Here is a 26,232-nt window from a genome sequence, read left to right as displayed (position 1 = left end):
TGAGGGCTTTAATCCATGAGCAAAGCTGGCTCTCTTCCTTGCTCAAACACTTTATTTATTGCAAAAGGTGTCTCAATATCTGTTCAATGGACTCTACTTTGTCTTCTGTGGTAATTTCATTTCTGAGTTTGATTCATTCTGTTCATCAGTAGCGGTGTATCAACTCTTGACTTTAAACTCTCCCATCTCTCCACAAAAAAACACCATTTGTTTTTAAATAAAAAAAAAAAAGCACTTTATTTAGGGCTGAACGTTTTCCCCCTAAATAATGCGATCGTGATTTCATGTATATTTTCATTATTTTTTTGTTTTATTTATTTTGTTGAATATAATATTTTGCACTCTACATGTGATGTCGACAGTTCAATCCAATAGTTCTTTTTCGGAAAAAGATAAACTGCCAGTAATTGAGTGGTGGAGCCTGATGAGCTTCCTCCCGCCAACACTGGCTGGCAACAGATGAACTAGAAAGTCCTTTTGCTGATTATTGGCAGCTGAAAAAAGAACATCCGCAGGCCTAAGCAAGGGGAAAATATTATTGACTTCTCACCACAGCTACTATTTATTTTTCTCTTTTTCTGTGCATGTATTTGTTATTGAAGCTGTTAAGTTTTTTTGGGGGGGGGGGTGCTCTGAATATTTTTGTAACAGCCTTTGATTGAACTGGAAAGGAATGCCTTTAATCGTGGCTACAAAAGAGCCAAGGGACATGTCCCCGTCAGTTTGCAACAGATCTAGACAGATGAGGAGGAGGCGCAATGGAGGAGTGAGCATTGTTAACAGTCTGTGGGGAACTGTTTGCGTGCCCTGTGGTTTCTTGTCTCTGTGAAATGGAGACTTGGTGATTTGGTTTCCCAGGCCCCTTTTTTTTTTTTTCTCAAGGCCACACAAAAAAAACCCAAATGAAGACGATTCAGTCTGTCCTAATGCTATGGAGAGTAATTGCAGCCATCTAAAATAGATGCAAAACACCTGAAGGTGGCCTTTAAAATGCCTGACCAAAATGATTTTCAGTGTGAAGTTGAGGGACTATTTTAAAAGATTTAAAAAAAAAAACACTGTAATGTATCCGTTTTTTAACGACCTTTTTAACGTCTCCCGTATGCGGAGGTCATGCCATCATTAAACCATCTTGTAAAATTGTCTTTTGTTTGTTAGGGGGGCCGAGTTAAAGTGTAAGCCTTTAATTCGGCAGCTGGCAGAACAGTATGCTGCATTACTTCCTGAGGCGGCCATTGTTTTTGTATTTATAGGGGGCGGGGGGGGCATTGGGCAAGAATGTAAAGGGCTCCTTCCCTCTGTCACTAGCTATTGGTCCATCTGTCATGTTTCTGTATCTTATTCCTCCGCTTTGCTTCTGACAGACAAGCACCAGCCCTTTGCATAACATTACGTCAAATCCCTCTCGACCAGCTGTTGATGTCACCCCTGGGGGGTAATTTAGAAATTTCCGCTGGGGTAAGACGAGGGGGGGGGGGCCCCGTTGACCTCAGTCTGCAGCCACATGAATGAATATCGGGGTAGGACCTGGCCGTGATGGACTAGTGGTCCGGCGGGGTGGGTCCATTTTGCTCGGGTGGGTTGATTTGTGAGCTCGATTGAGTTCTCTAAGCTCTTGTATGAGTTTTTATTTTTCCATTATTAGCTCATTCAGTGCCAATATCTTTGACGTCTATAACCGTCAATGGTGCTGAAGTGTCAAACTAACTTTATCAATGATATTACCTTCGTTTTGTAAACTGTGTCTCTTTTTTCGTGCAGTATCACCCTTTGTCACTGTGCAACACCAGCGAAGATGAACGGCAAGAGGGTGACTTCATCACCATCGTCAAACTGGAGAAGAAGGTTCCCCGCTGTCTTCCGCTGCTGGATAAGGTAGACATCTTGATTCCTTTTTCAGTGGCTTTCAAGGGCAGACGTCACTTGTCCCATCTCGGACCCATCCGAACCAGAATATAGGCCATGTGCATTTTTGCTTCCCTCTAATATGAGAGCAGCCAGAACTTATAGATAGATTCCACCCACAATGGTTAAGATGTATGTTCAAGCGACCTGGATCTCCCTTGTGTTTAAGTATTCTTCCATACAAACTTAAAAGTAGTGTGATTTAAAACTGTTGCTATTTTCCTCCTTTTTCAAGTGGTGGCAAATTAGCAGGCAGGAGTATAGTTAGGGAACTGCCTTTTTTTAACTTGTGTTTTCTTTTCCCCTAATTTAAAGCCATGTTGTAGAAGCCTGGCCGCCACGACGATGATGTCGAGACATTTCCCACACAATTTTTTTGCCCGCCGCTTTGCTCGCTCGGTGGGAACTCAGTTTGGGGAAAGGGAGGGATGTCACTCAAGGCTTAATGCAGTAATGGTTTTGATTAAAGCCTTAATGGCATCACTGCGTTGTCCCTCTTGAACAAAACACACTCGTACAAAAGGCTGAGCGCTTCCTCCCTCTCCCGCCTTTGAAATCGGGAGGGAACGAGGGAGGGTGTTGTTGTTGTTGTCTGTAAAAATATGTGCTCCGACGTAAGCTCCACTCCAGCCACCTTCGTCCATCACTTTTTGGGCTTGGACTTCTTTTTTTATTTTTTTCAGCGGGGGGATTTCATCATGCAGCTGCTGGTTAGTTTGCTCTCCTTTGAAAAGGATGAGTCAGATGGTTTGGATGTGCGGTTCTTTGAATGAGACTTGTTTACAGTTTAGTCTGAGTGGAAGCCACCCCACTGATCTATAGATACTCCGATGCCCACAGAGGGTTCATTTTGCGCCACACACACTAAAAATAGACTGGAAACTAAATAACACAAAGCTGCCAAATTTTTGGATTATACTTAGTCTTTTTTTTTTTTTTTTTAAGCTTAGCTCCTCAGTAAGGGCAAAAATCTTTTTTTTCTTTCCTCTCGCATGCTCTCTTTACCATTTATTGTCACTTTCACACAGGCGTTGATTGAAAACCTAAATCGTAGGTGTCAAACCCAAGGCCCGGGGGCCAGATACGGCCCGCCGCATCATTTTATGTGGCCCGCGAAGACAAATTCTGCATCGACTTTGTCTTATTACTAAAATTAACAAATTGTCCCCACTTTTTAAAAATAGAGATATTGCTCGCAATTTTTATTAGCATTCTTCTCATTGACTAGTCCAGCATGGTCTACCAACCCTGCTATGACTGAACAGGATAAGCCATTTTGAAAATTAATGGATTGCTTAGTTGTCGGAAAATCGTTCAAGGCACTTTGTCCGTTCACGTGTTCATGTGCGTGAATCCAAACCATCTTGTTGCTTCAACCACTTACCCAACCATCGGATTATATTGGAAGTGATCTGTTATTGGCTTTTTTTGTTATTTGGTTTTGTTTACACGAAAGCCTTGAAACAGTTCTCAAAGCAACACATGACTCACTGGGCAAAGACATTAACAACGGCCGAGTCTAAACTCCACACAAGGCTTACTGTACTTTGCTCTGAATAAATGCTGTAATCGACAAAGTTCAAAGCGGAGTTTTATGCTCGGGAGGTTTCACTGACTTTTCATTCACGCACAAACCATCTCCATCACAAAGAATCCATCGTTTCTTGTGAGAACAGTGCTCACACTGATTGAGTGTTTCGGCCCATGCCTGAACCTGTTGACTCTTATTGAAAGCCTCGCTCATTGATTCTACTCGTCTCTGATGAAAAGAGCTTTGCTACAATTGTGCCGTAATCCCGTTGTCGTCAACTCGGCTTTTCCTGCGGATCTTTGTTCGCTATGAGATCATGTTTCTTGAAGACTACTTTCCAAATTTTTCACAACAAATCATGAACAGCAACATCAAAAATTGTTTTTCATGCATTCAGATCCAGATAAGTATGCGTTATGTTATGATGACAGCGATCACAGAGATGAGTCAAATGATTAGCGGTCAGAAATTTGCTGCATCATAGCCATTCGTTCTACGCTGCCATTCTGGCAGAACTTGTTAAAATGGGACATTGCCATGTCTTGTTCATGCAGACCTCGCGGCGATGCGCTTTAAGATAATGAGATGCGTGGTTTTGCCGCATTTTAGACAGCTGCAGTGGCTTTCAACATGAAAGTGTCTTAGTTTTGCCTCATACATAAGTTATATGCCTCATATATACGTTAGCCTGCTCATTGCTTGCTAAACAATGCAGGCTAACAAATAGGTCTTGTGTCATAAACACATTTTTAACACAGTCGGTGCAGCAACGTATAGACAGACATTTTTACACCCTCAAGGTGTATGTTTTCTAAAGTGCATTATATAGACTGCTTATTGGCGTTACTAAAATGCATTCCAAAGATTTTTTTTTCTGTCTTTTTGTGGTGCCATTCATTTCATTGAGGACAGATGGTTTGCGATAAGCGTGTTTTGATTTACAAGTGTGGTCACAAACAAATGAATCTTGTAGTACCCTTTGGCCTAACATGATACGCATTGTGTCATAAGATCTCCTTTGGTGGTCACTTTGGGATAAGTAGTTCCAGTGACAGGAAGTGGTCAAAAACAAGGGAAGCCCGGAGAAGAATGACCCTCATGTTTTTTGTCTTGTCGGGTCTCATTATCGGTAGGGGGTGCCTCTGACCTTAGTCTATTCCTGCTTGCTGTTTTGCAGTATAGAGTTTGAATTGCGACAGCGGGAAGTTTTGTCACCGCGTCCAATATAGCTCTTTCAATTGCACGAGAACACATCTGGAAAAGGCTTTTTTTTTTTTTTTTGAACGTAAAGGGTAAATCTCAAAAGCAGCAGGTACACAAAGAATGAGATCTGGGTTTATATTCATTTCCCCCCCGTGAAATATTTTTTCAGCTAGTCAGCGCCAGAATTTTGAACACTTCAAAACGGATAGACGATACCTGTTCCGCAAAGTTTGACGTCCAATTTTTTTTTTTACAATACTCCAGCAGGATCCACTTTTATCTCCACACATTTTGAAACCCATCTACCTCTACATTTTTAGTGTTTCAAAACATACCATATACTGTTCATCATTGCTTAAAAATTAGAAACCTCTTCAAGGATTTTAAAAAGAAAAAAGAAAAAAAAACACTCTTCAAGTTTCCTTTCTTCCTGTTTGCCCCCAGGGCAAATTCTCTGTGCTCCTTGACTCTGCTTTGATCATTTCATCTCAAACGCACAAGCTTCATAATCATGTTAAAGTAGCTCAGGGCACATCTTTTGCCATCCCTCACAAATGTTTTTTTTTTTCTTTTCCTGCTTTTAACTGCTCAAAGCAAAGTCCTCTGTTTTTGCTTGCTTGACCCTCATGCCACAATCCTTTTCCCTCCCATTTCCCCTGTTGCTAAAGTTAGCCACTGTCTTATGTCAATGAGAAGATAACTTTGGAGTAAGCACTTCTAATGGTTACCTTCTTTTCACCCACTTTGGATCTTTCTTTTTTACTTGACGTCAACCATTGCAGTCATTTTTAGGGCACTGTGATCCCACTTGGGTACTTTCCTTTCACTCTGACTCTTTTCTTTCATAATGATACTAACAGGCAAACCACAGGAGTTGTTTTTATCCAGGCAGATCCGTGGGCATCTTCAGTTGTTTTTTTTTTTTTAATCCTCATTCCTAAACAGGTACTACATGACTAACATTTTTGTTTCTGTAATTCCCACTGAGACTTCAACACCGCTAACTAACAAATATCAACAATAAAAATATGGAAAACAATTAGCGTTTTCAATTACCGTATTTTCCGCACTATAAGAAGCACCTAAAAACCTCCCAATTTTCTCAAAAGCCGACAGTGCGCCTTATAATCAGGTGCGCCTTATATATGGACCAATATTGAGCCACTACAGCTGTCCAAAGTCCGGCCCGCGGGCCAAATGTATATATATCTTATATATGGACAAAGTTTTAAAATGGGCCATTCATTGAAGGTGCGCCTTATAATCCGGTGTGCCTCATAGTGCGGAAAATACGGTAACTAGCTATGCATGCTAATGTGGAATGAAGAGTCTACAGAGAAAAATAAAAAAGCACAGGAAGAGCATGTAAACTTGAACAGAGTTTCAGATTAAATTCACAGAGTTGTTTTGACATCTTGTCAAGTATCTGCTATGTTACAAGTCCAAGGACACCCCCTAGATAAGAGATTAAGCTTTTACCCTCACCCAAACATGAGACGCTAAGCTAAAACCCAAATTCAAAAGCTCATTGCTGCTCGTTTGCAGTTATTAGAAAACTTGTTTTGTCACCAGTTGAGGTAAATTGGCCGTAGCTGAACAATGTGAAAAATGTCTCGAGGGAAAACGCATTCCAGAGGAGAACAAAATCAAATATTATAGCAGTTGAGATGATCCTTGTTTCTATCAATCGGCACATTGAGCATCTCTCAATTCAATTTTGGAGAGATCGCAAGCCTTACAGGTCAACACTGAACAGATGTCACTTGGACCTGCAGCATTGTTGTGGTTAGTTCAGTTCAGCCGCTGTCATCACTCCTATCAACGAGGTGTGAGTGATTTTCAGAGGGCCTGCACCTCGACGCCACTCTCTCCCAAGTCATCTGACACCTTCAATAAATGGAAAATTCTCTGGCCTAAAGGTGCGCGCAGCACGCTAGCAGCAGAACACATCGTCTTGGTTTCCCCTCCCATTGTTGGGCTAAATATTTACTCCTCATTGATGCTAAATGATGTTCTCTTTGCTTAGGGCCTTTTTTTTTTTTTCCCTCGCTCTCTCTCTTCGGCAAGTGACTATCAGAAGTATGTTTTCACACAGTTCTCCCCTTTTTTCCACCCTCATTGAAACAGAACGTTCCGTAGCTTCTATAAAGTTATTGGAGTCTTGTTGAGTTTGCCGTCAGCATCACCACAAAACTTTTATTAACAAACAGTGAGATGTCTGCAGTGCCATGCAGTGGGAAGTAACTCTTCCAAAATAGAAGCACTTGGAATTTCACCTGTATGCGTTTATGTGTGGATGGACAAATACTTTGGAACTTTTTTTTTTTATTAAATATACATCTAATCAATGGAAAGCTGACTTTTTGAAGAATATTAATTCCAAATCAGTTATTTTACAATGATCTTGCGTTTCAAAACACTCATACAGGTTTATTATTATTTTTTATATATATTTGGATGTTGTAAATCCATTGCCCGTACATTTTACATTAAAATCACCATATTTTAAATGTCAAATTTGGCTATTGATTTATGACAAACGTGCAATTCAATCAGACTCAACTCAACAAAATTCAAACTGTATTTTTCCATCTCGTTTTTTGCTATACTTGGTTTATTAAAACAATGGGAAAAAAAATCATATTTCTATATAATTTATATTATATATTTAGTAAGTAATCATTTCGCTAGAAACTATAATGAGGAAGCAGCCTAGTAACAAAATAGAATTTTGTTTACAGTCTGACATTTGAGGTATCTTCGTATATAGCGTTAGCACGCTAACACCACTCTAATTTACTCCAAACAGAGGGCAATCACTCACTCACTCATACACAGATGTTTCCGAAAACAGACTTTGCATCTCAAGGCCTTCTTATTGGGGCGGCGCATCCCTCATTGGTTTCTTCAAAGGGAGTGCGTACGGGTCGGGATTTCATCAGGCTGTCGTCGCCACTGGCCGCAGAGGTTTGTAAGAAAATGAGACCCTAAAAATAGAGAGCTGAGTAATATGCCGAAACAGAGACAGAAGACAGACAATAACACACTTGACCAAAAGAGTAGCCATAATAAGAGATTCATTTTACTGGTATTCAGCTTTGTCAATTTTAGATTTCCAGTTGTCACTTTCTTTTTTTGCAGCTCACATTTGTGAGCTTGGACCCTTCAGTCATTATCATCCTTTGGTCTTCAGTTTTTCATCTGGTGGCTCAGCAATATGTACTGCAAGTCCGAAAAAATTCATAGAAGCTACTGAATGAGAAAAAATAATGCTTGTTCCGTCTGTGCTTTTTTTCTTTATTATTGTGATTTGAAGAACTGGCTTTAAATTGCTTCTCCGGAGCCACAATCAATATTTTAGCCAAGACATTCCTTTCATAATGACAAAGGCAAATGTCCTCTTTTGAAGAAGAGGAAAAGAAGTTAGTTATCTACTGCTCCGGTCACTTGATTCAGTTAAATGTGGGCTGATCCAGTCAATCGTTTTCTTCTAGGTCAGGGGTGTCAAACTATGGCCTGCGGGCCAAATTTGAACAGCAGTGGAATTATATTTGGCCTGTGAAGATAAATTGTGCCTGTGTCAATACTACAATTGCATATTGTCTTCACTTTTAAAAAAATAGAGATGTTGCTAGGTTTTTTTTTTTTTAATATTTATATGATTTTTATTTATTTTTTTAATATTTATTAAATGTGTCCCCCGCCTACTGCCCGATGACGGCTGGGATAGGCTCCAGCACACCCGCGACCCCCGTGGGGAGTAAGCGGTTCAGAAAATGGATGGATGGATATTTATTATTTGAACTGTTTTTACTAGTTAGTCAGCAGTTTGTTGTGTAGCCTATATATCATATACAACGTTCATTTATTTGGGTTGACAGTCATAATGGAGGAAATTTTGACAAAATGTGACAAAAATGGGTTTGACATCCGTGTTCTAGGTCAAAGTTCACCAGGTCACCATTTTTTTTACAAAGTTTACTGTCAACTTTCCTCTCCACTTTCACACCTTTCCTCTTCTATTGTTTCCCATTGTTGTCACTCACATTCCCATGTACACCTTTAATCGACCAGTCTGCCACCTCCCATTTCTCATTGTACACGCCGAGCTGAGCCGCCGGCCCTCTTTAAGGTCTGCATTAGAATGTTGTTTTTATACGGCAGCAAGTGGAGGCATGCGGAGCCTCTTTTGAACTGCTTGACAAACAGATGGAGGTTATTCATGGTGCCTTTATGAGATTAAGTGAAAAATTCTCATAAAAAAGACAGACACACCTTCACACTTCACTGACATGTGCCTTGTTTGCTGTCTTTTTTTTTTTTTTCTTTCTAGCTCACCACCTTAGTTTTGGGAACGTTCCCATTGCTACTAGGCGGAAAACAGCGTTACCAATACGTTCCTCCCCAGGCAGGAAATGAAGCATCCAAACCATTACAATGCAGACAAAGTGCTTCTCTCCCTTTCACTATGAACCTGTTTAAAGTGTGACTCAGGAAGGTCGGTGCCAAGTGCTCCACCCCACCGACCGACTTTTGGCAAGGGTTTGACAAAAAGATTCTTAGCACAAATAGTAAGCCTATGTGGACTGGAGGAAGTCACATTTGTGTGGTTCTGATAGGCTGGCAACTCTCTTTAGAGAAGAGAAGATGACGTTTTTTTTAAGACTCCATTGTATCACCTCAAACATGTGTCCACCTTCATTTATTTTTATTTGATTTGATTTTTTTTTAATTTTTCCCCTGATACAACCTTTGCCATTGCACCTGTATGTTTCATCATATCCATATTGATTTTTATATCTGGAACATCAAGGTGTTGCATCAAAAACAAATCTTCAAATTTGTATTTTGGACTCAACTCGTTCTGGGAGAACGTTTGTTGATGTTTCAATTTACAATTTCCACTTTGCTCGAAAGCTCACCAAACAATAACCAAACGTACTTCCTAACCCCGTGACCTATATTTTGCACAAGGAAGGAAGTGATGTAAACTGGTATCTTCATTTTACAGCACATAGAAAATCAAGCGGTGTCGTCTTTGACCTTGGATTTCTGTTATTGCAGTTGTGCAAGGCGGCGTTGAAGTTGGACATCTTTGTTGTTGTCATGCTGTGCGTGTTTACAGACAGCGTGTGCCACTCTGTTCGGTCTGTGTGTTTGATCTGCAGAAAGACACGGCTTACTGCATGGCCTATTCCAAGAATGAATTCCTGGAAGCTTACAAGAGCTGTTGAATGAGATGGAGTGCTCAAGGCAGGAATGACAGGCGGGAGTGGAGGGAGGTAGCTCAACATTGTAGGAGGGGGTGTCAGGCTCTCACTTACAGGCCTGATTAAATAACAGGATGCTTTGTGAAAACAAGGACATTATCTACGTCTCAAACGGCCGGGAAAGCTTCTCTAATTGGCTTCCCTGACTCGCAGTCCGAGACAAAAATGTGTCGGACGGTTACAAAAGTGAAAGAAATTCAGATGGTCTTCCTGTTTGCCCTCAACATTTAGAAGAAATTCTAATAATAGAGCATAGGTGTCAAACTCAAGGCCCGGGGGCCAGATACAGCCCGCCTGGTCATTTTATCTGGCAAATTGTACATCGACTTCATGTGTCAATACGAAATTAAAAATATAGTTCACGTTTAAAAAATAGTTTTTTTTATTAATTTTTTCAAATATTTTAACCATTTTGGCCCATAACAAAAAAAAATTGACACCCCTGCTCTGTTGGATCAGATGATTTTTTTTTATGGGAGCAGAAAAAAAAGCAACCAAAAGGTGTGTTTATAATTCCCACATGATTAAAGCATTTAACATCGCTCTGTTTGACATGTAACCTAGGTGGTTTTTCCAAATTATATATATTGCTGTCAAATCCCACTATAATTAAAGAAGTATACATCCATGAAGAATTTTAGACATATTTCATGTTTGGACAGCTTATTTAAAATTACAGGAGACCCTCACAACTCGAACATAACTTTCATTTGTTGAGATTTGAAATGAATTTTCCATATCACAAATAATAGTGAGAGAGTCCAACTTTAAAATTGGATCTGAGTGCAAGTGTGTGTGTGTTTTTTGGAATCATGCCCCTAAGGCCCATCATCACATATTTGCTGGCATCAACATCAGTCGCATCTGCGCCACACGCTGCCGGCACCTTCCGTCCGCCGCTTTCATGTTTCGCAGACGTGTTACGCAAGCGATTGCATGTCAGGTGGCATTTGGCTGTCACCTTTTTGCTGTGCATTTCAAATCTGTGTCACATTGCAGCTAGCAAGAGAAGTTTGATTCAGTACTGAATGAGTTCAAACAAGATCAGGTGAATCATTTGAACACATTTTTTTTTGCGGCGCCCTGTCTCGGCATAATATGTTCATGAATGGGAAGTACAAGTAGGAGGAGAATGTGATTCAGATCCTCCCCTGAGGCTTAATACTTTACCCGAGAGTGTCGAACCTGCTCACCTGCCCCGACATGCCGCTCGGCCCCTCCTCCTCACGTTCGAAACCCCCCCGCCCCCCACCTTACCTTTTTACAGTGGCCTGACATCAAAGTAAGTAATGGATACCTCGAAGGGCCGCACCTTTCCCTCCTTCATCTAATTCAACTGCCACTCAGTCGGTAACTGGCACAGAACACACTCGCCGAATAATTTGTTATGCAGTTAGACTTATGTTGTCATACTTGACTTAATTATGAAGATGCGGGGGTCTGAATGAGTATGAAGAAATTGGGGCCACACTGGGAATTAAACTCAATGTTATCATTTATTGTAATCTTAAAGTCCAGCAGTATGACTACATCATACATTTTTGATGATGCCCATTTAAGGACATTGGGAAAATATACAATAATTCCAAAATTATCTAACAGGAGATGTCATATTTTACTTTTGTGTCTAAAGGGTTTTATATCGTTAAGAAGTATTTTTAATAGGGAGAACGTCATTCTTGGGGGAGCAATTCATGCAATAAAAAGGTTGCCTATGACGAGAGCAGATTGTTATTTTATTGGTGGAAATAATGTATAATGGGAAATTGTTGAAGTGAACCGTGCAATCGTGTGTAGATTGTTTGAGTCATCGGAGGAAAAGTCAATTAAAAGCATTATTGTGACATTTATAGTCAATTCATAATTATTTAGTGCATATTGTTGCTTGTCCTCACTTCTGATCCATATGATTACCACGTTGGCTCACAAAACATTGACCTGGAATGGCTGTAAAAAAATAAAGACCCATTGTTACCGTTTTAATAATGTGAGTTTATCTGTGGGATGTTCTATGGAACATAATCAGGCAACTGTGATGTCATAATCAAAATGGCCGCCCCCTTAAATGGATGGAACAGGTGGCTTTTGGATTTCTTTCATAATTATCAAACAAAACATGAATCAGAACAGTGTTTTTGAGTCGTTGAGCCGCACAGAACATATTATTAAAAAAAAAGAAATTGGGGCTTGACGTCTCCTTTAATATGAAGATCCCACCATGCTTGATTAGCATAATTGACGTAGCCACATGTAGCATGTTGACTTGGTTTCACATGCTCTCAGTTAGCACATCATCTACGCTAAAGATGTGCTTGAGCCCTTTGAGACTGCTTGTGATTTAGGGCTATACAAATAAACTTGACTTGACTTGACTTGACTTGAGTCATCCGCTTTTATATCCTCCATAATAATTCCCAATTGTTCAACTTATCAACCATTATTAGTTTTCCTCCACTTCACTTCTCGGCAAAGCTTTTTTCCCTCTTTTCATTCTTGTGACCAATAAGAGAAGAGGTTTCTGTTTTGGTACGCTTGGAATTTTTACGGTGTGAAGCGGAGGGAGAACAATATTTACAAACTGATTCTGAGAAAGCAAACTACAGGTGGTTTGAACTTTTGTGTACGTCGTGGGTCAAATTCTTTACATTAAAGCGGATACCTTGTCAAACACAATGTCCACAGCATAAATGCAGACTGCACCTGTTTTCAATGCCAGTTAACCCTGCTATCATCACCACTCGCCCACACCCCTGTCTGCTCCTCATTTAGCCGAGCGGCGTGTCCCTGGGCCGCAGTAATGCTTCCCGTGTGCCGAGCCGCTCGGGAGAAATGACAGGGCAGGGAGAGTCGGCCTCGGGCTTGTAGGCCCACAGCTCTGTACTCTGTCATTAGATACTTTAATGTAACAGAAGCACCACAGCATGCACGCCTCACTTTTCCCCCCCCTCGCCTCTCGGCCTTTCTCTTTTTTTTTTTTTGGAGGCCCTTTTTTCACTCTCACTTTGTCGCGCCACACGTAAGATTCCACTGTGTAATTTGCCCATGCGCTGAATGATGTGGGTACTTAGAGTGAAAAGAGAATCTACGTGGGCCTGACAACAACCATTTTGCTTGATTGATTATAAAAAATGTAATGAGTGTGGTTCCTTTTTTGTTTTGGGGGGGTAAATATCTTCAAGATTGCAATGCAAAAAAAAATAGGAACAAGTGCCGTAAGATGAATAATATTTCATTGTTGGAGAAAAACACATAAAACTGACACATAACAATTTTGACTGGCATATTTGAACTAACTCGAACTTCCTGCGTTGTCTTATGTGAGAAGAGTGGACAGCTGCAGACGAGAGCAGACACATATACATATACTACAGCATAAAAACAAGGTCATCAAACTAACAGGAACGCTCAATCCTAAAGAGGTGCGCTATATTTTCTTCTTCTATTAAAATAAAATAAAAATAATCTCCATTTAAATCAATTGATATTTCTTTATTCTGTTGCAGCTTCCCAGAAATGCAGAAGAGTTAAAGAAAGTAAAAAAAAATAAAAAAATACCGTGTTTTCCCGACTACAAGGCGCACCGGACTATAAGGCGCACCTTCAATGAATGGCCCATTTTAAAACTTTGTCCTTATATAAGGCGCGCCTGACTATAAGGCGCACCATTAATGCATCATGTCAGAGTTTTAATCCAAATCAAATCATTCTCCATTTTATCTTTTTGATTTCAACTTCAGACGCAACAAATTACTTTATAATCACAAAATAATGATCCATAGTCTTTTGGATTCATGATTCATCGTCTTCAGCGGACCACTTATGATTGATTTCATGACACAATGCTTCGGGACAGTTGAAATTTAGGAATTTGGTCCATATATAAGGCGCACCGGACTATAAGGCGCAGTGTCGGCTTTTGAGAAAATTTTAGGTTTTTGGGTACGCCTTATAGTCCGGAAAATACGGTACATTGGCTTTTTAAAGCATAACTGAATGTCTCAAGTGATGCAAAGAATGAGCTTGGCCCCCGTGAATGCAAAATAAAAACATCCTTTTGTCACTCGGGTCAATTTTACCATGTGGACAACCCACTTGATTCAGCCGGGATGTAAACAAACCGCACTGGCTGATCTCAAGGAGGGCCACCCGCTGAAGGAGAGGCCAGATCAATGGCTGGAGTGGTGTTTGCTCAATGGCAGCTACGATTAGTGCAAACAGCCAGTGAGTGTTGCTCATACTGAAATGTAGCAAATGTTCCTTGCTCACTTTGTTTTGTGTGCTTTATGCGTGCTTAAACGTGACGGAGCAAGAAAAAAGCGAGCTGACCTCAGATTTACTTGGAATAAAATAGATTAGCTAGAAATTTTATCTGGTGCTAATATCAAATTAATAGAGGCTCTCATTTTTGAACTCCATAGTGATTCACCAAGATGACTGTTTGATGTCTGTTTCCCTTCCGATCAATCTTGCTCGGAGGTTCTTTTCGACTTGTCTAGTTAGCGTATGACTGTGCGTATCCTCTACGCTCGTAAAGATTAAATATAACCCCTATAATCATGTAATCAGATCTCTCAAGTGATTTCCAGCTGCGTCACTCAGCAGAGATGTCGGGGTGTTGTGTTTGTGAACACATTATGCTATACCCCCAAATTGAATTGAATTGAGGGAAGCCTCCATATTAATGGATTAATTATCTTATTTAGTGATATCTGTAATTTAACTTATTTTATTGTCTTTTGAAGCAGGTGGATTTGTGTTGTCTCAGCAGGTTGTGTATAGTTAGCGATTTATGGATTAGATGGATTTGCTTTAGTGTCTATCTGAATTGTGAATCCAGTTCTAAAGATCATGCTTTCTTTTTTTTTTTTTTTTTTTTTTTTCTCCCACCGATGTGGCCGCACCTCATCTTGGCCCCTGCACGTCCCACAATTACCGCTTTGATGAAACAAGGAAATATATCTGGCACCCGATTTGGATTCCACATAAAAGATTGTACTGTCAATCTTCATTTTTTTTTTTTTTGCAAAACTCTAAACTTGTTGAGAGGGCACAAATGTAGGAGGAGTCCATTTACAACGTCGCATCTGCACAAAGGAACCGTCTGTTCATTGCTTGTCATGTATTAACTTTCCCCCGCTTTTGAAGTGTTAAAAAATGTTCTGCGTTCAACGCTGTCGCTCAACAAAAGAGGTTTTTCATTAACTTGTGAAATGGATCAACTGAGTGATGCTTTTACCCGCCTGCCTGCTCTGTGAATGTGTAGGCGGCACTGCAGATTCGTTTTGCCCGCCGTGTGATGAAATACTGATGAAAAGGGGGAGTTTTATTTTCACGCTCTCCACTTTTTTTTTTTTTTTCTGTCCTGTCGCCTTCATCCAAAACTGACTCTGCTCTCATTGCTTTCTTTGCAATGTTTTCAGCTGCAGCATGCAGCTGCTTTGGGATAAAAGGCTCTCACTTGAGAGCCAGACAGAGGAATGAGTAAACACTAAGTAAGTGCTTGGGAAAAACCGGACAGGAATCCAACAAGAAAATCAACAAAATTCATGCAACTGATACAGGAAACTTCCTTTATTGACTGAATCCTCTTGATCACTTTTAGGGGCGGGGCAAACCTGACTGGATTACGTTCTTCAATTAAATTAACTCAATGTACCAGAATTCAGTTGTCAAATTCCCATAAATGTCATTAAACTAGAATATAAAATAAAGTATAAATGCAATGATACAAAGCATTTTTAAATAAATGTATTTTAAAGGCTCTACTACCTTTAGATTGTAATGTTGTGTGAAGAAAATGAAAAAAAAAAGTTGTAATGACATGGAGCCTTTAATTGAGTTTTCAAGTGTGAACAATCATCTCTGTTTGCTATCATTCTGCCTGCATGACTCCTCATAACCAACACACACACACTCTTGGTCACGCTCTTCATCGTTATGAGAACCTTTTTTGGCCATGCAGCAAGTTGGTACTGTGACCATGAGATTCCCAGGAACACATTTTCAAAGGAGAGCTGAACATGTGTTGAGGGTGTGCTCATATTGCCAGACTGCCACCTAGTGGCACTTCAAGATACTGAATATGAGCAATAGTTATTTTATATTTATTAATAATAAAAATCAATCGTATTCTTTTTTTTCATAACAAGAGCTAGAGTATTTAGTATTGACCAAGGGATTTATGCTATCAAAACAATATGTTATAATAAAAAAATAAATGACCTCTATTTACATATAGTAATGATATTTACAAATTATTTGAACTCTCTTGCAGGCCCGCATGGCACTGAAAAAGGGAGCTCGGGCGGTTATTTTTGATGTCAGCGATTACGACAACGCGGCTGCCGAGGTGAGTTTAAAGGCACCCAGGGCCAAAACAATGCTAATAAAGTTTGATGGTATTTTTGCATCATTGTGGTTTGCACAATTGTCATTCAGCTGAGAGAAACGGACTCCCTTCCCCGCCCGGTCGTGCTGGTGTATGCTGAGGATGCGGAGGAGTTGATGACTCTGGTCAACAAGAACGAGGAGGCTAAAGTTCGGATTGAGATCTTGGTGGAGCAGCCCAGATGGGTAAGCACTGGCTTACAAAAGCACACACACACATGCAGCTGCAAGACTTTTCATTTGTTGGGGGTCTATGAAGGGTTGCAAGGAATGTCTCCTTTTTTTTTTTTTTTTCCTTTTTTTTTTTTTAAATCATGATACAGTCTGTCTTATAATTAATATTTGCTGCATTTTCAGCCATATTATGACGTGGTTATCCTGCTCACCATTTTCTTGGCCGTCGTGACCATCATCCTCATTTTTGCTTTCCGCTATAAGTGCAAGTCCAATAGAACTTGGGTAGGTAAAACCAATATTTATTTGAAATTTAATACATTTTATATATATATATATATTATTTATATATTGTATTTATATTTAATATATTATATTTAAATTTTATATAATTGAATATTTAGTGTAGATATATATATATATATTTATTATTTTTATTATTTCTTTATTTATTTGATGAAGGTCTATGCACTAATCTGCTCTTTATCCTCACTAGTAGAACAGCAACATGTTGCTAGTCGGGCAAAAAAAATGCCTAAACTTGTACCGTCCGTCATGTAGGACTCGGTGCATCAGCAGACCATGAGGGCAATTAGTCGATTGGAGACCAAAACCTACATCTCCCAAGGGTGCTCTAGCTCACAGCGCCTCCGTGGGGCCTGGGGTTCGGCAAGCAGCTCCAACTCCACCCCAGTATGTGCTATCTGCCTGGAGGAGTTCCAGGATGGCCAGGTAAGAAGAATTAAGAAAAAAAGGCACCTAAGATATATTTATAAACATCCATCTTTCCATTTTTTTTTTTTTTTTTTTGGACCCAAGCATCTCAGGATCATCTCCTGCGCTCATGAGTTTCATAAAGATTGTGTCGATCCCTGGCTGCTGCAGCACCGCACTTGTCCTCTGTGCATGCACAACATCATGGGTGAGGATCTATTGACCGCAAAAATAGATGGCATCCTTCATTGACACACTCAGGGAACTTTTCATTCTTTTACTTTGACATCATTTAAGATCCGTTTATTAAGAATGCACATCAATCCAAATATTGTTGTCATCCACAGGGGCTGAGAGGCACGGCCAGAGGAACCGACTCCAATCCAGTCCGGAGCAACGTTTCCTCCACCCTCAAGCTTACAGCAGTCCACGAAACCACCCGTTCCCCCAGCATGACATCCCTTTCTCTATGAGGCCACACTATCCACGTGGACCTTCAGGCTCCTACTCCTCAGTCGGCCACTACAATTCCTCATCTCCCATGAACAACCAAACGCTTCGTTTGCTCACCAGCAGCAGGCCGCTGGGTGCTCCTTGTGGCTATCACCTTCCAGCAGAAGGTCCTAGAAGACCCCACAGGACAGGGGGTAACTGCAGGCCTTCCAGTCACCACTACACCCCCCGCCGGTCCTGTCACAACTATCGCTCATCTTGTCCAGCTCAGCGTAGTGCCTCCAACTCCAGAGTGCACCACATCCCACAAAGCCGTGGACTGGCGGCCCACGGCCGACTGGACGAGGGCAGCTGCTCCGGCGGCAGCTACCACACGGACCGCAGTGGATATCTAGCCGACGGGCCGGCGAGTGACTCTAGCTCCGGGCCGTGCCACGGCTCCTCCAGCGACTCGGTTCTGAACTGTACCGACGTGTCCCTGCAGGGAGTTTACGGCAGCTGGTCCACTTTTCGCAGCTCGCTGAGTAGCGACTACGACCCGTTTGTGTATTTTGGGCCGGGCTCGGTGGAAGTGGAAGCCCAGAGCCGGCCTAGGTCTCTGGATTCGGTGGTGAACAAAGTGGGCTGCCCTGAGGAGCCACCGCAGGCTGTGTTTAGCCACATTCACTACCACCGCCATCGACACCACCACTACGAGGACGGGGAGCACGGCCAGGGCCCAAACAGAGGCTCGGATGAGGAGGTCGGGACAGCCGCCGCCCCTCCGACACTGGTCTTGGATAAAGACTCACCTAAGTCCAGTCACTGCCAGTGCCAAAAAACAGACTGTACACATCTGCCCAGTGCTGGGGCAGAAGGTCGGGATCAGGACCCAAGCCCGTCTTCGGGACCTTCTGTCCTGGTGCCCTTACATTTACAAACCCACTGCTGCCACCAGGGACACCCTCCCACAGCTCTCGGGCGGAGCTGCGTGCGAGACCACCCTTCTGTTCGCTTCCACCAGAGCTTGGACCTTCAGGATGATCGGAGCATCCGCATCCATTTCGGCCAAGGCTCGGGCTTTTGCTGCTCTCCCCCTGAACTTCACCCCGCCCTCCTTCCTGTACCTCTCATTCTGGACTCGGGAGGTATAGACGATTGGCCCTGCTGTGCCGGAGTTGTTTGGCAAAAGCGGGTGCAGGAGGCCCACTCTGAGCCTCAGCTCCTGGGGACCAAGACCTCCATTGAGAGACCTCCTTGCACATCCCATCATGGCCTTACTGCAGATCGCAACACAGACATTTGTTTATACTGCCAAAAAATATACAATCAGGGTGGGTGACTTTTTTTTTTTTTTATTCATTATGACCAAGTCTATGGGAAAATTGAATTTTTCTTTTATGTGTCGGCAGGATCTGAAGAGGAGTCCGGTGTGTGAGAGAACTTTTTTTTCCCCTAATATGACGCTGCTACACAGGAGGCACAAATGGATGATGGTCTTAGTTGCTCGCACTCTTTGCCTGCTGCCACGTAGTCATTCTGCTTGCAAGGTCTTTTGCAACAACTCCAAGAATTCACAAGATCCCTCTCCAGAATGTCTCATTAATGTCCTTTTTTTTTTTTTTGATGGGAAAAGATGGAGGAGAAAGAAAAAAAAGTGGGAAAGGGATCTTTGTTCTGGTTGTTGACAGTCATGAGGTCAGATATGTGTGCAGGCCTCTTCTAATTCACAATTGATTTTCTCACCATGGTACCTTTGCGTAATTTTCATTTTCTTCAAACTTCTTTCTACTAAGCCTACCTCAGCTCCGATTTTGTCTTGCCTCACACACAGGGTTTTCTTTTAAGGTACTGCTGTAGTTTTTTTTTTTTTTTTTTGGTCACATTCAAGTAGCTCCCGCAATCTAAAAATGTTTCTAATGTGACAGAGGGATAAAAGTTCAACGAGGTTGCTGAGCCTTCCGTGGGCCTTGTTTTCAATACAGTACTTCAATAATGGCAGCTTTTTTTCTTTTTAGGGGGGGGGGGGATTTATTTTCTTTTTTCAAAATGACTGAACAATGTTGTCAACTTGACAAGCGACGGTCTCGTTGGCACTTTGCTTCAGAGGGAATTTTTTTGTGATCTTCTCCAGCAACTGAAGCTACTAAAAATGGTTCTGCGTTGTAACCCTCGAAAACATTGGAAACATTCAGTTATCGCAGTCAGTCAATATGTTCGGCCATACTAAAAAAAAAAATTTTTTTTAAATGGGGGTTGGGGTTGGTTGGGCTCCTCCTTAATTGAAAAAAATGATGGCTTTTGTTTTGGAATTATTTACATGTTTATCAGCAAATATTTTTCAGTGTGGCCCATTTCGTAACATAATATTTTGAAACTGTAAAACGATCAACTGACACAAACGTTGATGGATATCTTCTGCATGGGTAGCTCCGAGAATCTCCTGGACCCTTTTAATCACTCAACACTTGACCTTTGCACATACAGCTTCAATCACACGATGACCAACCCTATTTCTCCACATTTGCAGTTTACCGTGCTACATTGGAGTCCGGTAGGAGTACTTTGTCCCTACGTGCCTTATTTTACTTTGACAAAGGGCAGTTTGACTGCGGATACACTTTAGTGCCCTTAAAGCTCCAGGGCATTGCAATGTAACTTGTAGCACTTAGCAGAGCCTCATATGTGCCTTAATGCATTTGCAACATTTCCTTTTTTTTTTTTTTAAATACCGCCCCCTTTGTTCAACTGAAGCAAAATGAAAGTGGTAATCAACTTTGGCGCAAAAAACACAAATATTGTCCGACACTAATATTCCCTAGCTAAATGATTCATGCGCCTTTTATTGTCTACGGCAGGTTTTTCCTCTTCCGTGGACGTGACTGAATTAAAAGCAGCACTTTGGGTGAAGCACATGTATACAGAAACAATATGACATAAAAAAAAAAAAAGTATAAATAAGCCCAAAAAGGCAGAGCACACAATTTCAAACAATTCTGTTTGTGTATGTTTTGCAAGAATTTTAAGCTTACACTGCCTTTTCAAATAGAGTGCAAAAAAAAAAATCCCTCCAGACCACCAAGGGATCAGTCAGTATGTTTTAGATACTTGTGTACAAAAAGAGTACAACAAAAACAAATAGTGTATAATAGAACATTTCAATATAGTGACATGTCACTAATATATTTATTTACTAATATATTTATCCATTTTGTTCAGGTTTGAAAGGGTGGTTTCTGTATAGGCCAATTCTTTTTTTTCTTTTTTCTTTATGGAAAATAACCAGTGCCATCACAAATGTATCAACCTGTCTTCATTCCAATTATATGCAAATAAATTATTTTGAAATATCGGTGTCTCCTGCGTTTCCATAGAAAGAGTTGTAATTCCAGCTTTACTTTAGCTTTAGTGTCGATTAGCATCTTCTTATTTGGTAAAATTTTTTAGTAGTTGGACGATGAAATAATTATTACGTATATCCTCAAAAGATGTCATACAAGTTGACTTTTAATTTTTGCCACCCCTGCTTTGGCTTCTTCTCACCAGTATTTTGGGGAACAAGCACAAATTGCAGCAGCTCTTTTTTTAATTTTTTTTTTTTTTATTCATGGCTGAATTTACTCAAGTCCTATATGTAAATAAGGACATACAATAGATGCATGTATAATTGTGGAATATATTTTACATATAGGACACATGATGTGCTCCAAGTGTGTCAAAATGGCTGACTATCTTTACTTAGCCATCCAGTCACACCAAACACTCGGAGACAGCCAGCACTTCCTGTTTGGCTTTATGGAAGATATTAATCGCCTCTCAGATGTGTCGCTAGGCAGAATCAGTAGAAGGCCTGAACTTGGCCGTCGGGCGTCACCGCGGTCAGGTTGCCTCTGGCGTCTTGATCTTTTTCAATCGCCTCAAATAAGGACTTGAAATTTCCTGCTCCAAATCCCTGAAGAGAGAGCAAACACACATAGATGAAAAATTGGGTTAATTATGAAATTGAGGAGGTTACTTTCTAACATTGTGTCCCAGACTTGGCCCTTCGGAGAAAAAAAAAAAAAAAAACACAAATGGAGGAGCCAAACCCTTGCGGGGACGCGGGAAACCTTTGAATCTGTGTCTGGTTGATTTACTGAACTTTTAACAAGTTGCATCGTGCTCACTGTGGGTGGCAACCATAAACAGGTGTCGAGCCTGTTCAGCCATTTTTTTTTTTTAATGACATTGATGCAACTTGACCTCTTTTATGAAATGATTGTTTATCAACTTACAAAATGGTTGTTTCTCTGGATGACCTCTAAGAATAGGGTGGGTCGATCCTGCACAGGTTTGGTGAAGATTTGGAGGAGATAACCCTTGTCATCAAAGTCAACTAAGATTCTCAGTTCCTTGAAAAGAAATTCAGTGTTATTCCTATTAGGATGGCAGCAAAATGGCGAATAATATTTCCTCACCTGCAAGCGGTTGAGGTCCTCCTTCACTTTTATCTTGGCAGCTTTGAGTTTCTCCCTTAGGGATTCGTAGTAGGTGTCAGGTGCTGAGAGGAACTCCATCCCTCGGGCGCGCAGGTTCACAATCTTCAAACAGAAAACATGTTTTTACTTGCTGATTTTAAAAACCGCATACAGAAATTTGGATGATAATAAAACACTCACTCACAGCTTGAATGATATTTGATGTATTGAGGGCAATGTGCTGAACGCCCGCTCCAGCATTATAATCCACATATTCCTGCATATGCACAGGAAGAGTGACGCTATCAAACCCTGTTCCTGCGCTGAACGCTTGTTTTAGGTCCCACCTGTATTTGTGACTTCTTTTTCCCCACTGCAGGTTCATTAATGGGCATCTTGATGGTTTCTTCATAATTGGTGACCACGATGGACCTGAGTGAACTGTACTGCGTGTGGATCTGCTTGTCATCTATGGACCAGAACCGATGGAACAACAAGCACTTCTGATACCTGGAGGGTGAAAAACGAGACCTCACTATGGTGGGGACACAAGTGGAAAATGTTCTTTGGACATTGTTGTGTCAACTATGTGGACGTGCTTACCAGTCAGATATTGGCACCATTTGTTCATCTGGCTGGTTTCCAACTATGTGATCGATGAAGCGCAAACCTACGTGCGGGCTGAAAACAGAAGTACCTTGATTCTTGAGATGAACAAACATGTGGAATGAACTCTGACATCCTTTTGATGATCTCAATCCACTGTACATTTTGTAAATGAGATTGCAAATGCCATGATAGCAATGCAAGACACTCACAGTTTGGCTAAGAGTGGATCTCGAAACATGGGTTCTTTGTAGCCAGGTAGGAAAAGGCCTTTGTAGGGCGCCAGGTACTCAATAAATGTGTGTGTCGTATCTCCATACTGCAAACAGAGAATTATTGTGTTGTCATAAAAATACATCTAGGTCAATTTGAGTGTGTGCGATTGTTAACGCACCGTCTGCACCACAGCAAACTTGACCCTCCCGTGGATGTCCTCCTCCACCCAGGGATCCTTCACAATGACAGCTCCTCGCTGCTTGGCCGTCTAAGAATGGAATAAATGTTTTGGTCATCAAGTTTGGCAGTTCCACTGTCTTCCAAACTTGTAACGTTTGTACTTCTGTGACGAGTCCGGATCTTTATTTGTTTGTCTAAACCTCTGCTTTGACCTTGGGGTAGATAACGAGTTCAATCGAGTGCCCTTTTAGCTGGCTGCACTCGTCCAAGCAGAATGGAGAAGATGGAGAAGTGGTCATGTTCCAAAAATATTGAATTGGACCTTAATTAAGTAGTCACAGTCCTCCACTTGGAAGGCGATGTCTTTGGCTCCATCTCCGTGCTTCATCAAGTGACCTCCCATCTCTGACAGGAAATGACATCATGTTATTATAGAAACATTTGATATTTGATGTCATGGTTCTTGCCTTCATTTCCAGGATTGAGAGGAGATTCAAATGCAAATATGATCTGTTTGGAGTGGAGAGCAAGGTCAAAATGGAGGCTGGATGTGAAGTTAAAAAAGTGGACATGTTCAAGCTGCCTGTACCTTATCTTGCTTGATGACATGGGAGACTCGCTCTCGGCTGCCAGTCTCCAAGCCCTTGTAGGCCAGAGGCTCAAAGCCCATCTTGTCACAGTAGAAGGATGCCGCCTGTCGACATAACCAATTCATAATATTGATGGTAGATAACGCAGTCTCATTTCTATTCAGCCTAGCCAAACCAGTAAAATGATCAAAATTTGCATCCTGGCCGCATTTTAAAATTAAATTTCAATTGTATTTATTTCAATTTTTTTGGTATTTTAGATATATTTTTTTATATTTTGAAATTAAATTATATTTCATTTTTTTGTATTTTGAATTTTTTTTTATATTTTGAAATGAAAATTTCATTTTTATTTATGTCTCATTTCTATTCAGCAAAATTATAAATATTTGTATCCTGGCCACATTTTGAAATAAAATTTCATTTTTGTTTATTTGTTACATTGATAGTTTGTAGTTAGAAATGATAAAGGAGTGTCAGCTGTGAGCGATATTAATGAATGGTTAAAAAAAAAATGCATCTAACTTATGTTGTTATTCTTTTTAAAAAGTTGACTGTTGAAAAAAAGTGTAGTGCAAAGGTCAGTATTGTAGCGCAGGACCAAAACCAAAGATAGCCGGTGCAATGAGGATTAGGAAATGATTTACTGCCAAATAAGCAACATTGTTATTTCAGAAGTATCCTTCAAATATTTTAATCAGTACCCATGAAGTAGCTCGCAGGTTGACAAAATGTCAGTGACCCCTCCTCTAGAGCATTCTATATTTACTCATGTGAATATTAATCATTTAAACATAAAAGTTTTTGTCAAAATGTTTACAAAATAGAAAATATTTATTATATTATTTCAATAATTGTGTTTTTTTTTTTGCTGCCAATCTCTGGCTTTTAGTGAGAGGCAACAAAAAAAAGGCATATGAGCAACCACATGTTTATTAATAATTTAGTCTTCCATTAGCCTAAAATCCCTGTTTTTGAAATGTGGGAGGAAGGCCAGTAAAAATATATGAATAAATGAAATGCTCAAAATCTGCCTGTAGGTTTCACATAATTTAATTTTGTCCCAAACAAATCATAAGCTGTGCTGCAATAGAAAATGATGTCAATCTAGCTTACTCTGCTACTATTTATTATTACGCGGGGAAAAAAGTTTGTATCATTTTACATATCCAAATTCATCATATCAGTACAGACAAGTAAAAAAATAAATTGTTTTATGGCATGTGTGTATTTGCATACTGACCTGTTTGGCATTGCCGACCCAGAAAGTGACATGATGAAACCTGACAAATTTCCCCCTTTCATGCTGGAAAAGACAAAATAGATGTGATTTTTGTTTTTGCGTATTTCAGCGATATCACTAGCTACATTTCATTTATTCTTGAATGTACCATCCGGCCTTCAAAATTGACACTAACTTACCTTCTCCCCTTTATCAGTGTAGCTTGTCTAAAAAACAACAACAAATAATTATTATAACATCATCAAATTCTTCATAGTGCATATTTCCTATTGTTATTTACAATTTCTATCAGCATCATGTTAATTGGCTATGATAATCTTACCATGGTGCAATTAGAGCCTCAGTCCAACGAGAGTAACATCAAAATCATCTATCTGTGTCTCTGCTGCTGATATGTACTGACCCGATGGCAAGCTGTGATTGGTCATTGGGTATCTACACCCACCTGTCCAGTGTCCACCTCCTCTTAGTGTCCCTTTTGTGGAGCAAGTTCAACTACTGTACACTCATTTGCCTTCCATCCGCAGTTCAAGTCACAAGTCATCAGTCAATTGCAGAGCACATACAAACAAACAAGCATTCATGCTTACAATTACACCTGTCAACAATTGATTTTTCAGTAAAATTATCAGGTATGCTTTTAGAATATGGGAGGAAGTATCATGAAGTAAATCTATGCACCATGGGGTCACCGACGCATGTGGACTGTGGTGGTAGGTCAGTAGAGGGCGCTATAGCACACAGCTGAGTCACCTTGAATTTGACAAAACGAAATTAATAAATATGTATAATAAATGAAGTCGCAGAAAAGGCAATATGTTCTTAATCGGCTTTTTAAAATTGTGTTGCCTCTCTTAATTGTAATCTGGATATCTCGATTTGTTGGGGTTACCTCCTTTTAACTGCGCATGCGCCTGCTTTATCCGCAAGGAGTGATGGGAATTGTAGTACAGAAAGTACTAGTATGCGCGTCATCGTCGCCGTAGTGCGCCTAACTTGAATACATTGATTTCTCCGCGACGTTTTCACATTATTTTCTATCGCTACGTCGAAAACGACGCAGTGTGTGTATATAGACTGTATAGTTTATTAGAATTTATGTAATTTTCCATTTTAATGTTTCACATTCATGGCCTAGAAGTGCTTTTCATTCACATTATATACGTACTGTAGTTTTGACTGATTTACGTGCTTGTGGGTACGTCACCGAGGACTCCTGAAATGTATAAATCTATAAATATTCCTTTCTCTGCCACCAGAGAACGCAATTATACGTGACATGAGAGGTCAGTCACTAAGCGTGGTTTCATTTTGACATGTGCTT

The 26,232-nt window shown here is 40.5% G+C and overlaps 2 protein-coding genes across 4 annotated transcripts in view; one reads left to right on the top strand and one right to left on the bottom strand.

Moving 5' to 3' along the window:
* Positions 1–20,532, top strand: part of LOC119133546 (E3 ubiquitin-protein ligase RNF43) — a 44,451-nt gene extending 23,919 nt beyond the window's left edge. Inside the window, exons 2-11 of one of the 3 annotated variants that reach the window (XR_005100157.1) lie at positions 1,762–1,875; positions 13,235–13,328; positions 16,184–16,258; positions 16,348–16,482; positions 16,654–16,755; positions 17,032–17,202; positions 17,290–17,392; positions 17,532–18,950; positions 19,029–19,166; positions 19,285–20,532. Coding sequence is in view for 1 of the 3 variants with exons in the window: in XM_037269507.1 (XP_037125402.1) it covers positions 1,762–1,875; positions 16,184–16,258; positions 16,348–16,482; positions 16,654–16,755; positions 17,032–17,202; positions 17,290–17,392; positions 17,532–18,950; positions 19,029–19,054 (2,145 nt within the window). In the remaining 2 variants the exon portion in view is untranslated. Of the gene's footprint in view, positions 1–1,761; positions 1,876–13,234; positions 13,329–16,183; positions 16,259–16,347; positions 16,483–16,653; positions 16,756–17,031; positions 17,203–17,289; positions 17,393–17,531; positions 18,951–19,028 lie in introns of all 3 variants that reach the window. The other 2 variants (XR_005100156.1, XM_037269507.1) reach the window with 2 other exon arrangements.
* hpda (4-hydroxyphenylpyruvate dioxygenase a) lies at positions 20,342–25,325 on the bottom strand. Its single transcript, XM_037269519.1, has 15 exons — positions 25,231–25,325; positions 25,088–25,114; positions 24,909–24,971; positions 23,665–23,769; positions 23,543–23,585; positions 23,398–23,480; positions 23,074–23,163; positions 22,892–22,998; positions 22,677–22,754; positions 22,421–22,583; positions 22,279–22,350; positions 22,074–22,196; positions 21,891–22,007; positions 21,288–21,568; positions 20,342–21,252 (listed from the first exon to the last, which is right to left on the bottom strand). Exons 1-14 carry the CDS (start codon positions 25,231–25,233, stop codon positions 21,455–21,457), a joined length of 1,188 nt encoding a protein of 395 aa, XP_037125414.1. The 5' UTR covers positions 25,234–25,325; the 3' UTR covers positions 20,342–21,252; positions 21,288–21,454.
* Between the last annotated feature and the right edge of the window lie 907 nt (positions 25,326–26,232).

Source organism: Syngnathus acus, chromosome 14 (genome assembly GCF_901709675.1).
Source record: "Syngnathus acus chromosome 14, fSynAcu1.2, whole genome shotgun sequence".
NCBI lineage: Eukaryota > Metazoa > Chordata > Actinopteri > Syngnathiformes > Syngnathidae > Syngnathus > Syngnathus acus.
The sequence above is the reverse complement of the archived record's forward strand: the minus strand, read 5'-3'. Positions and strand labels throughout refer to the sequence as shown.